The sequence below is a fragment of the Diaphorina citri genome, unplaced genomic scaffold (assembly GCF_000475195.1).
Source record: "Diaphorina citri unplaced genomic scaffold, Diaci psyllid genome assembly version 1.1 scaffold83, whole genome shotgun sequence".
NCBI classification, from domain to species: Eukaryota; Metazoa; Arthropoda; class Insecta; order Hemiptera; family Psyllidae; genus Diaphorina; species Diaphorina citri.
The window spans coordinates 456,081-468,366 of NW_007377520.1; the positions used below are offsets into that span (position 1 = coordinate 456,081).

At 40.9% G+C, this 12,286-nt stretch overlaps 1 protein-coding gene and 1 long non-coding RNA gene across 2 annotated transcripts in view; one reads left to right on the forward strand and one right to left on the reverse strand.

The window, feature by feature from the left end:
* Nucleotides 1–768, reverse strand: part of LOC103523346 (calcium/calmodulin-dependent protein kinase kinase 1-like) — a 48,150-nt gene extending 47,382 nt beyond the window's left edge. The window contains exon 1 of the mRNA XM_026832911.1: nucleotides 726–768. Coding sequence (XP_026688712.1) covers nucleotides 726–768 — 43 coding nt within the window. The remainder of the gene's footprint in view (nucleotides 1–725) is intronic.
* Nucleotides 769–4,911: 4,143 nt separating this feature from the next.
* LOC103523187 lies at nucleotides 4,912–6,067 on the forward strand. The gene is made up of 2 exons (XR_003395334.1): nucleotides 4,912–5,264; nucleotides 5,473–6,067. It is a non-coding gene; the product is annotated as an uncharacterized LOC103523187 (long non-coding RNA).
* Nucleotides 6,068–12,286: the final 6,219 nt, after the last annotated feature.

The following is a 12,286-nucleotide window of genomic DNA, read 5'->3' on the forward strand; positions in this document are numbered from 1 at the left end:
GAAGAAGAAGAAGAAGAAGAAGAAGAAGAAGAAGAAGAAGAAGAAGAAGAAGAAGAAGAAGAAGAAAAAAAAAAACATCAAATACGTAGGTCGATTACATGCCCGTATAGGTACATGATTAACAATGTTTGTACATTGTATACATGCTCGTATGTATATGAATATTGTAACGAAAACATACTGACATCAGTACAAACATTTTTTCCGGAGGGATGATGTCCTCTCCTGTATTTGACCTAAAGGAGCAACTCTTTCAATTATTTCTAAAGCTGTGGCCACACATACCTAGTCGATTGACGACGAGGTGAATCTATGTCGTCAAGGCAGTGTAAGGTTTCAGTCGACATCGATCGACGGCGTCGACCATGTGTGGAATGTGGATACAGCTTAAGGTCGTAGTGTTTTAGGGAACTGAATAACTCACTCAGGAAAAGGACCCCCCCCCCCCCCCCCCCCCCGGGCCCCAAAGGCCCGATTCGGTCTAACGAGCAATAGTGATGCTTATTTATACGGCTCGCATAGGACTGAAAAGTCCCTTTACTCTAGCAGTAGGCTACTACTCTTACTGTGGCCAAAGTCTCAAATTATATTGAGGATAAAATACCTCGGCTGGGAACGAGATTGAATCATTGAACCCATGCCCTCCTGTTTATCAGGCGAACGTCTTGACCACTACACAACAGAGGCAGAATGAAATCTATCCTTTACCTACGTGCATACCTTACGTGGTAAATCCTCGCCCCCTAAATTGGCCCTGAGTGCGACCATTTTTCTTCCCCGTGACAATTTCTCTTATCTTTCTCGAATTCAATTACGAATTGCAGAGGAAAGTTTCTAATTGGTAATTTGCCAGAAGGAGGTTTTGCCAAGGATTCTCTGTCGTATCTTAGTTTTGAAAAATTAAAACATCTGACATTTTTACTTTCCTTTGGTAGTTATGTCTACATAATTATGCAGTTCTTACTTGTATTTGAATTTCCTTCTTCTGAAGTTTAGTTTCCCTTCTTTTCCCTATGGTTTACTTTTTCTTGTTTTTCTTCTTCTTCCTGTTTGTGTTGTGTTTCTTCTTCTTCTTTATGTTTTCTTTTCTTTCCGATTTTTTTCTTATTCCTTTCTTTTATTTTCAAGAGAATGGCCCTCTCTCAATCTCAACCTCTCTTCCTCTTCACTTCCACTCTTTCTCTCTCTCCCCCTCACTCTCTCTCTCTCTCTCTCCACCTCACTCTTCCTCCTTCCACTTATTATTTTGTTTCATCCATCATCATGAAATTGGAACGAGTATGATTTGTAGGTATTTCTCTCTCTTGTATCGAATCAAGTCAAGTGAATTAGAAAGATTGGTATTTTTATGAAGAAATGTTATCTGACTGGAAGAGAAATAATAAAAACAAAATGAAGAAAACAATGGAGGTGGTGGTGGTGGTGGAGGAGAAGGAGGAGGAGGAGAAGGAGGAGAAGGAGAAGGAGAACAAGGAGAAGGAGGAGGAGGAGGAGAAGGAAGAGGAGGCGGATGATGAGAAGGAGAAGGAGGAGGAGAATGAGGAAGAGAAGGAGGAGGAGAAGGAAGAGGAGGAGGAAGACGAGGAGAAGAAGAGCAGCTATTGATCAAGAAACAAATTCTAGAAAACAAGTACCTAAGTATACGTAGTTCTCTTTTTCAGGCTCCCTTTCGTTTTTTCCGTCATAAATATCCTCCTTCTTCCTTCCATTTCGGGACGGTAAGACCAGCTCTCCCTCTATGAAACCACAAAAAAAAACTGTCTCCCCGCACGAGATGTCGAAATGTGGCTTTTTGCCTCCACCTGTCCAATTTATAAAATTTCACTTTTTATTTTTTCACTTGGTTTCAAAGGAACTTTCATACAGTGACGTCAATTAAACTCTAAAAAATAGAAATAAAATTGAAATAGGTAATTATTGTAAACTCTCACTTCGTCTCCAGCGCTCGTAGTATCTCTCGCCATTTTTGGTCTGATGATGAGAATCTGAGTATTCTTGAAAGCTCACCAAATTTTCTTTGTTGAAAGTCGAATCTGAACTGTCTTTTTAATTTTCAATGCTAAAAAATAAAATAAACTCACCTCTGTATTTCTCCGCCACACTTGGTGGTCCGCCGACAGGGTTGCGGTTTGGCGGCAGTCTGATTTGAGGACGGTACACTCACGTTGTCACCAACCCACGCACAGGAAGCTGTGAAACAGAAGAATGAAACACGAGGTAGGTCAGTGAAACAAAAAAAGGACTCCGCAAAGACTCATTTGGACCCAAAATCTTGTGTCGACCCGAAATCGAACAGGATGAGAGAAAGCCAGCCTTTCTGAGAACAAACCTCATCCTTGGTTATGGATAACTCTATTAAGACCTTTTTATGCATGAATGTTCAAATAAAAATAAAGTAGGTACCTATTTGTTAAAAAAAAAAAAAAAAAAAAAAAAATGAAACCCGCGATCTACATAGCTTACAAGGCAGGTGTTCTTTCCAAGCTGAAATAATGCTGAATGGGCTAGCACATGGGTTATTATATTAGTGACAACTGACAAAGAACAAGTGAAATAAGGAAGAAAATAGTGACAGGGGGAGGGGGGATTAGTGAAAATGTCAGCCGTTTTCGTCTTCTAAAGTGAATTTATTGTCTTTTCGTACAGATACTAGATAAAGAGAGAGGGGGAAGGAGGGAGAGAGAGAAGATGAAAAAGAAGGGGGAGGAAAAGAAGAGGAAGGGAGAGGAGTAGGAAGGAAAAGAAGAAAGAGGAAAAGGGGAGGAAGGAGGGAGAGAGAGAAGATGAAAAAGAAGGGGGAGGAAAAGAAGAGGAAGGGAGAGGAGTAGGAAGGAAAAGAAGAAAGAGGAAAAAGGGAGGGAAGAAGAAGCCTGCTTGGAAAGAGAGAAAAAATTCTTGATGCTTTGCATATTGCATAATTTAGAAAAAATACGAGGCGCTCATAGAAATTGGAAAACCACTGAATTTATGCATGAACCATGAGCCGAAAGGAGGTCTGAATTTGAATAGGGAAAACGGGCCTTCCCCACTTTTGGATTTTCTCATAGAAATTGGAAAACCACTGAATTTATGCATGAACCATGAGCCGAAAGGAGGTCTGAATTTGAATAGGGAAAACGGGCCTTCCCTCACTTTTGGATCTTTTGTTAAATTACACCGAAAACCGCCAAAGAGCGGTAAAATTCCGCCAAGCGTTGCATCGGTCTTAACCAAAAGTTTCGTGTCACATCCTTGTTACATTTGAAAGATACATACCAAATTTCAAGTCTCTAGTTCTTACCGTTTTTTTTTTTTTTTTTTTTAAATTAGCCGTAGATACCACCTACCTATTTACCATTTTGTAGTTCGTTTGTGTCTGTTTGTTATCCGTTGTGTGCCGCGTCCATTTTTGTTTAGGACTATTGCACTGCCATGATTGTCTTTTGTGTTTGTCTGCTTCGTATATCCAGAGTTCCTCCTCCTTCCTTATCTCTAGAAATCTAGACCCCGATACCAACGAGCTAAAAGTCATACATCTTTTCAACACCTGTCAGGAGTCGAACCGGGACCTCCTGCGTGCAAGACCACACTCGTTGGCTACTGGGTACTAGGGAAAGGTCACGATAATTGATATTGAAGTGCAATGGCTACGCAACAGGGGGCATAGGTCTGATTTACACCTGTAAATATTTAGATTGTTACCTATCGCGTCTGCCTTGTAAGCTCTAGACCGCGAGTTTGATTTCCGCCCGTGGCGAACGTTCGGGCTCTGGGGTAAAGGTATTTTTCAGTCCTATTCGGGTAGGATAAATTAAGGTATATTCTATTCTACGGTCTGGCTGAGGGACTATAAACAGAGAGTAGACTAGTCCAAATTTCTTTATCCTTTATCAATAGCGGTTGAGTGCGAAGGGCATCCACACGGAAAATTCTATTTGACCTCAAAGCGATAACTCTAAAGCTGATTGAGAGGCCGACGACAAACGCCGACCCCATTCACACTCACTCCGATGGCGTATTAGGGATATGTGAATCCCGTGCCGACCAGACTGCTTGCCTCCAAAGAACTCTATGTTGTGTCACTCCTCCCAGTTGTAGTTGTAGTAGTTGTCCACTCTTGGGATAGTTAATAATCATAATCACTAGGTATTTTAGTACCTACATTTTCCTTATTTTATTTAAGTATAGGTAGGTACCTACGTACCTTTCGAATAGAGTTAAAACCTAAACGTCACTTCTTTCATTCATCTACCTATCTAACAACTGAGATAACAAAGTGTTACAGGTATTCATATTTGAGTAAGGTTCGATTAATTGTAGACCTGTCTACCTTAATTGTAAATAATATCCCCCCAAAAAATACCACTTCGTGGCATAAAAGAAGACCCCGCCAAGTCGTTCCTCCCAAAATAAATCAAGTGCCCAAAAAATAAACAACACTTCATCCCACCCCAAAAAAGATTAGAAATCAATTTTGTACCCCGCCTTTTATTCACTTTATAATTTGAGTGCTCCTCCTCCACGTAGTACCTACCTTTCTTTCCCCTCATTGCACTCCTCTTTCCTCTAATATTCAACTTCTGCTTCACTGCATTTGGCGCGGCGGCGTGCAATGGCTTTTTGCAATGCTCTAACTTACAATTAAAAATCTACTTCTCAATGCCCCAAACACGCACACTCAACTGTTTTCAATCCCGATTTTGTTCCGTCATTTGCTAGTTGATCTCTCTACAACTACCTGAAAAACGGGCTACGTACTTTCTCTGTGGCGTATAATTATATCTCTAGTAGCGCGGTCAAACTTTCTTGACTTGGCGGGGCGGAGCGCTACCGCGCTCCTTAATGTGTACTACTTTTGGATAATAGCTTGTGGGGGGAAACATTGCGAAAAACATACCAGCTATTGCAATACTAATTGTTTTTGATGTAGAATGCAATATTGTTTGAATTTAGCAATCAATAGAGTACGTACCTATAAAAGACGATTTTCCTTGGAGCTCTCTCCCATAACTTTACAACAATCCCATCGGATAACTTTGTAGTCTAAATTCAGTGATTATTTTAGCTAAATCTTCTTTAGGTATGATTTTTTATTTTAATTATTTTTAGTTATTAGGTAATAGGTAGGTAACTATTATTTGGTATGTGCTTCACTGAGGATCAAACCCGCAATCCTGGATTGCAACTTTGGATTTTGTGAACCATTTAAGCGATTTTTATTCTCATGGATTTTTGTTCCAATACAATAAGAAATTTCCAGAGTGGTTCTCAGCCAGCCAGCCTAGGTAAGCAATAGGTCGTGAGTTCGATTCCGCCTTGGGCGAACTGTATCCTAAACTCCTAAATAGATAAGGTTTGTTCTCTCAACGGCTTTCTTCTATCTTAGCTTTTGGGACGATAAGACCTCAGCAGTTACAGTTCCCTCTATCAACCCTCTTTAAAAATAAATAAAATAACGGATCACCCATTGATTTGAGATCGTTCTTGTTTTAGACAACTGCTTACGGGTCTTCGAATTCTCCACCACGCGTACAATGTTCTGTTCATCCATCCCTACTTCCTGAGTGTCTCAGTGACAATATTTCTCCAGCTCTGCTCAGCCTGCGACAAAGGTTGGGACAATCACGACACGAGTCCGACGGAATTGACCAACTTTGTCAAGATAGGCGATCTGTGCCAAAACGACAAGTCCGCCTGCGAGCGAGATTTCAAGGCATACATGCGTGACCATCTCAATGAGGAGGAACTCCGCACGGTGTGTGAATACGACTATGAGGTGAACATGCTAGTATGCTGGGTGAGACGGATGGAGTTTAACCATTTTTCGATGGCCAAGCGGGTCAAGTCGGAGTACCAGTTCTTCAAGCAGAACGGTAAAGTGGTGTTCAGGGGACGCACTTGTCGCTAAGGTACTAGCTCTGGCTCTATCCGTGCAGTGATATGGTGTAAGATTTTTTTGTAGAAGTTCTCTCATACTTACAGCACTAGGTAGGTACCTGCGAGTCAATAAGGCTAAAAAATAAAAAAAAATAAAATAAAATAAATAAAAATAAAAAAAAACAGAGCATTTTGGTTTGCTTTACCTGGATCCGGTTTATTTTTACTTTCGGATTATCCACAGAACACGATAGACATTCAAAGTGTTATCGCCGCTGTCTTCGTTGAATATTCTGGCCCGTTCCCACTTGTCTTGAGTTTCACACGATTTTTTCTCCCCAATATCTTGCAGGCAATGTAAATGTAATTGATATAAGAGTGTTTCCACTTACACACGACACGATTTTTTTCGAGCGACAAGTGGGAAAAAAATAAATAAAAAAAAAACAGAGCATTTTGGATTGCCTTACCTGGATCCGATTTATTTTTACTTTCGGATTATCCACAGAACACGATAGACATTCAAAGTGCTATCGCCGCTGTCTTCGTTGAATATTCTGGCCCGTTCCCACTTGTCTTGAGTTTCACACGATTTTTTCCCCCCAATGTCTTGCAGGCAATGTAAAAAATGTAATTGATATAAGAGTGTTTCCACTTACACACGACACGATTATTTTCGAACAAGTGGGAACGCTTATTCTCGCTCATCCAAATATTCACGATCCAAGAATGTCGGATGGAAATCAGCAAGAAGGATGCAAGTTCTGGGTTTATAAATCATAGAGATCTTGCAGTCGAGTGCTAAAAGCATTTAGGTCTTCATTTCCTTAAACTGACGACATGTGGACAGGGTCGGGATTAAGTTGACTCGTTCCCAGAAAGTGGGAACGCTTATTCTCGCTCATCCAAATATTCACGATCCAAGAATGTCGGATGGAAATCAGCAAGAAGGATGCAAGTTCTGGGTCCATAAATCATAGAGATCTTGCAGTCGAGCGCTAAAAGCATTTAGGTCTTCATTTCCTTAAACTGACGACATGTGGACAGGGACGGGATTAAGTTGACTCGGTCCCGGGAAGAAATAAGGGCCTTCCTGGGGGATTCCAAAAGTAAGTAGCAAATATAACATGGGCCCCTTTCTGGAAGCGATTCAGCACTTTAAGAATAGGTGATTTTTTTTTTTTTGAACGGAAATGAAATATTAATTTTAGTCGGGGACATTTTGAGAGTCCAACGTGTGCAGGTTTTGTTCGATCAAGGCGAGGCCCACAGCGTACAAGTCCTCGTCCCCGACTAAAATTCTGGTGTTCTCGTTTTGAACACGTTCTGGTGTTCTCGTTTTGACGCAGCACCTGAATGGGAAGTATTGTGTCTCTTCTTGCCGATCTGATGAGGGACGGACGGGATGGACATGCTATGACACAGACCCATACATTCCCATATGCCTAGAGTAGTAGAGTGGCTGCACAATAAGGTCGAGTTTTACCACCGTAGATTGTCTCAGGATTGAGGTCAATCCGAGGTTGCCTTGAGTATCAGGTATAGGGAAATCCTCGTTTCATGTCAATCCCAAACTTGAGCATACATTTGGTCAGACAAGTCAGCTCCCATGACGTAGCGGTCACTGCGCTCGCCTTGCACGCGGGAGACCCGGGTTCGATTCCCGGCGGGGTCAAGAAATTTGTATCATGCAAATGATTGATTCCGTGACTGGCTGTTGCGGGGCCCACTCAGCCTCGTGAGGAAAATGAGTAGCTATGACATATAAATGCGCATAGCGACCGGTGCCAGCATGGTAGGTAAACATTGAATTTTAGGATTATTGAGATATTGGGAAAATCCTACAAATGCTGCAGTGAGCACCAAAGTTGTGACATAATAACACAAAAAAACTGCATTTACATTTTTTTTTTACATTTACATTATTATTATTAATATTATTTTGAACAAACGAAGAAACTGCTGGGAAAAAGGGACTCTAATCCTATGTCAATGAAGTATTCTGAAAAAATCTCCATAAAGTGTTCGAATTCGACTTTGATCATTTCAACTTCTATACAGAACCTCGATAATTTCAACTACCCTCGGTCCCAATTAGTTGAAATAATCGAGGTTCTACTGTACTCGGAAATTCAGATATATCTAGCAAACCTGTGTTGGCTGCTAGTAGAACATGACTATTTACTAGTAGATTTGCATACAAATATTATGAAAGATATGAATGGACGAGTTTAAAATATGATGTATAAAAGTGTAGCCAGTGGACTGGACAGGATGTGGTATCTTGAACTCGGAATAAGGAATCTTGAGTTTAGAAGAGGGAAGAAGGGTATATACGGTGCGAACGACCTGGTATTCCAGAGCTAAAGCCCTTTATTTTGGACAAAAGGGTATATATTGTCGTACACCCTTCGGTGGCTATGCTTAGGCCAGCCACTCACTTTCAGGTACACCTGATCAGGTCCGCCTGTCAGGTCTACCTGATGGTGAATGGCTGGCCTTATGGTCGGTCCGGACACAGGCGGCGGACTCTGTGTGGCTGAGGAAGACTGAGCCCAGTTAAGACAACTCTTATCTTAAACATGACTAGCTGAAAGGAAAATACATCATGCTATGACACAGACCCATACATTCCCATATGCCTAGAGTAGTAGAGTGGCTGCACAATAAGGTCGAGTTTTACCACCGTAGATTGTTATTATTAATTAGATTCATATTTTGTCTCAGGATTGAGGTCAATCCGAGGTTGCCGTGTAGAAAATATCGGGCCGATAATAATAACCCTCTTTTCCATTTTATTCCATTTATTATAGGATTTTGAAGCTTTCCCCCTAGTGAGTTTCGTGAGGCTGGTAGTACGATGGAAGTCTATGATTGGTTTATATGCAGTGAGAAACAGTGCTTTTCCTTTCCTTTGGTAGTGTAAGTGTACCATTTATTCGCCCACCTAAAAAACGTACCATTTATTGGCCCACCTGTACCATACGCCACATAAGTCTGAACTGGACGAACTTTTTCAAGATCCAATTTCATCAAAAGAAAGGGCTTAAAGACTGCTATCGAACCAGTGCTATTCAAAAATTGTAGTCATAAAAACAAAAATTAGAAAAATAAATGTGGGCAGGTAGGCCAATAAATGGTACGTTTTTTAGGTGGGCGAATAAATGGTACACTTACCCTATCTAAGAATTCTCAGAGGGTAAGCCTTTTATATCAGAAAGAAGAAAGAAACAACCTCTGTACACAGCTCAAAATACTCAGCTCAATTTCTTGATTTTCTGCGAGGGTCGGTACCATGGTCGGAGCTATTGTCATATGCCAAGGCTCATTTTTATATCAGAAAGAAGAAAGAAACAACCTCTGTACACAGCTCAAAATACTCAGCTCAATTTCTTGATTTTCTGCGAGGGTCGGTACTATGGTTGGAGCTAATTGTCATGTCAAGGCTCAATTTAGGAGCCGTTCTTTCTCCTATCCTGTCCTCTTTCTCGCTTCGATTTCGCGACGATAAAACCTCCGTTTTGTCCCAGTTCCCTCTATCAAACCTCTTCAACAAATCAGATGACGTTAACACTATAACTGGAATTGAAGTGACATGACGTAGAAATTTCACAGCAAAACATTATAATCACATGTTAGATTTTCGGAGTAGATGTGATTTGAGAGAACTTTTTTCGTCCCCGTGTGTAGGTGCTCATTTTAGGAGCCGTTCTTTCTCGTATCTTGTCCTCTTTCTCGCTTCGATTTCGCGACGATAAAACCTCCGTTTTGTCCCAGTTCCCTCTGTCAAACCTCTTCAACAAATCAGATGACGTTAACACTATAACTGGAATTGAAGTGACATGACGTAGAAATTTCACAGCGAAACATTATGATCACATGTTAGATTTTCGGAGTAGATGTGATTTGAGAGAACTTTTTTCGTCCCCGTGTGTAGGTACTTGACAAAGTTGGTCAATTCCGTCGGACTCGTGTCGTGATTGTCCCAACCTTTGTCGCAGGCTGAGCAGAGCTGGAGAAATATTGTCATTGAGACACTCAGGAAGTAGGGATGGATGAACATTGTACGCGTGTGGAGAATTCGAAGACCCGTAAGCAGTTGTCTAAAACAAGAACGATCTCAAATCAATGGGTGATCTGTTGTTTTATTATTATTTATTTATTTTTAAAGAGGGTTGATAGAGGGAACTGTAACTGCTGAGGTCTTATCGTCCCAAAAGCGAAGATAGAAGGAGGCCAGGATAGAAGAAAGCCGTTGAGAGGACAAACCTTATCTGTTTAGGAGTTTAGGATACAGTTCGCCCAAGGCGGGAATCGAACTCATGACCTATTGCTTACAAGCTAATAACTAGGCTGGCTGGCTGGCTGGCTGAGAACCACTCTGGAAATTTCTTATTGCATTGGAACAAAAATCCAGGAGAATAAAAAACGCTTAAATAGTTCACAAAATCCAAAGTTGCAATCCAGGATTACGGGTTTGATCCTCAGTGAAGCACATACCAAATAATAGTTACCTACATAATAACTAAAAATAATTAAAATAAAAAATCATACCTAAAGAAGATTTAGCTAAAATAATCACTGAATTTAGACTACAAAGTTATCCGATGGGATTGTTGTAAAGTTATGGGAGAGAGCTCCAAGGAAAATCGTCTTTTATAGGTACGTACTCTATTGATTGCTAAATTCAAACAATATTGCATTCTACATCAAAAACAATTAGTATTGCAATAGCTGGTATGTTTTTCGCAATGTTTCCCCCCACAAGCTATTATCCAAAAGTAGTACACATTAAGGAGCGCGGTAGCGCTCCGCCCCGCCAAGTCAAGAAAGTTTGACCGCGCTACTAGAGGATAATATATACCGGCCACAGAAAATAGCAGCCGTTTTCAGGTAGTGTAGAGAGATCAACTTACAAATGACGGGAAAACAACATGGATTGAATGTGCGTGTTGGGCCATGAAAGTAGATTAATTTAGGCAATGCATTGCCAAAAGCATTGGACGCCGCCAATGGCAGTGAAGCAGAAGTGGTATATAGAGGAAAGAGGAGTGCAATGAGGGGAAAGAAAGGATAGGTACTACGTGGAGGAGGAGAGCACTCCAAATTATAAAGTGAATTAAACAGGCGGGTACAAGAATTTGATATCTAATCTTTTCTTCGGTGTGGATGGAGTGTTGTTATTATTTTTTGGGCACTTGATTTATTTTGGGAGGAACGACTTGGCGGGGTCTTTTTTTATGCCACGAAGTGGTATTTTTTGGGGGGATATTATTCACAATTAAGGTAGACAGGTCTACAATTAATCGAACCTTACTCAAATATGAATACCTATAACACTTTGTTATCTCAGTTGTTAGATAGGTAGATGAATGAAAGAAGTGACGTTTAGGTTTTAACTCGATTCGAAAGGTAGGTAGGTACCTATACTTAAATAAAATAAGGAAGATGTAGGTACTAAAATACCTAGTGATTATGATTATTAACTATTTGAATTCGTCAGGAATTGTTTGAATTCGTCGCCCATTGCGTTTAGGTAGTAGTATTCCCATGGCTTGTTGCAGGCGGAGCTGAAGTGGAGAAGTGTGACCCCCAGGAGAAGGTATAGTGATGGGCGAACATTTGCGTGTGTGCGGGTCCATAAGGAGATGTTGTCTGAAACAAGAACCGAAGCGTCAGCATTTCGGAATAATACAATACGATCCTGGGACAAGGGACAAGTTCGTCGAAAAACACTTTCCATCAGTGCATCGGGTTCCAGTCCATGGGGTCGAGTGGATCATATACAACATCATGTCTTCTGATGAAGGTTTTCGCATCATTTACAACTTCATATGAGTTTAATCATTTACAACTTCAATGAGTTTACGTAGTCTGGTCGGCACGGGATTCACATATCCCTAATACGCCATCGGAGTGAGTGAGTGAGTGAGTGAGTGAGTGTGAGTGTTTCTCATGTTCAAATGGGGTCGGCGTTTGTCGTCGGCCTCTCAATCAGCTTTAGAGTTATCGCTTTGAGGTCAAATAAAATTTTCCGTGTGGATGCCCTTCGCACTCAACCGCTATTGATATAGGATAAAGAAATTTGGACTAGTCTACTCTCTGTTTATAGTCCCTCAGCCAGACCGTAGAATAGAATATACCTTAATTTATCCTACCCGAATAGGACTGAAAAATACCTTTACCCCAGAGCCCGAACGTTCGCCACGGGCGGAAATCAAACTCGCGGCCTAGAGCTTACAAGGCAGACGCGATAACAATCTAAATATTTACAAGTGTAAATCAGACCTAGTACTAGTAGATTTGCATACAAATATTATGAAAGATATGAATGGACGAGTTTAAAATATGATGTATAAAAGTGTAGCCAGTGGACTGGATAGGATGTGGTATCTTGAACTCGGAATAAGGAATCTTGAGTTTAGAAGAG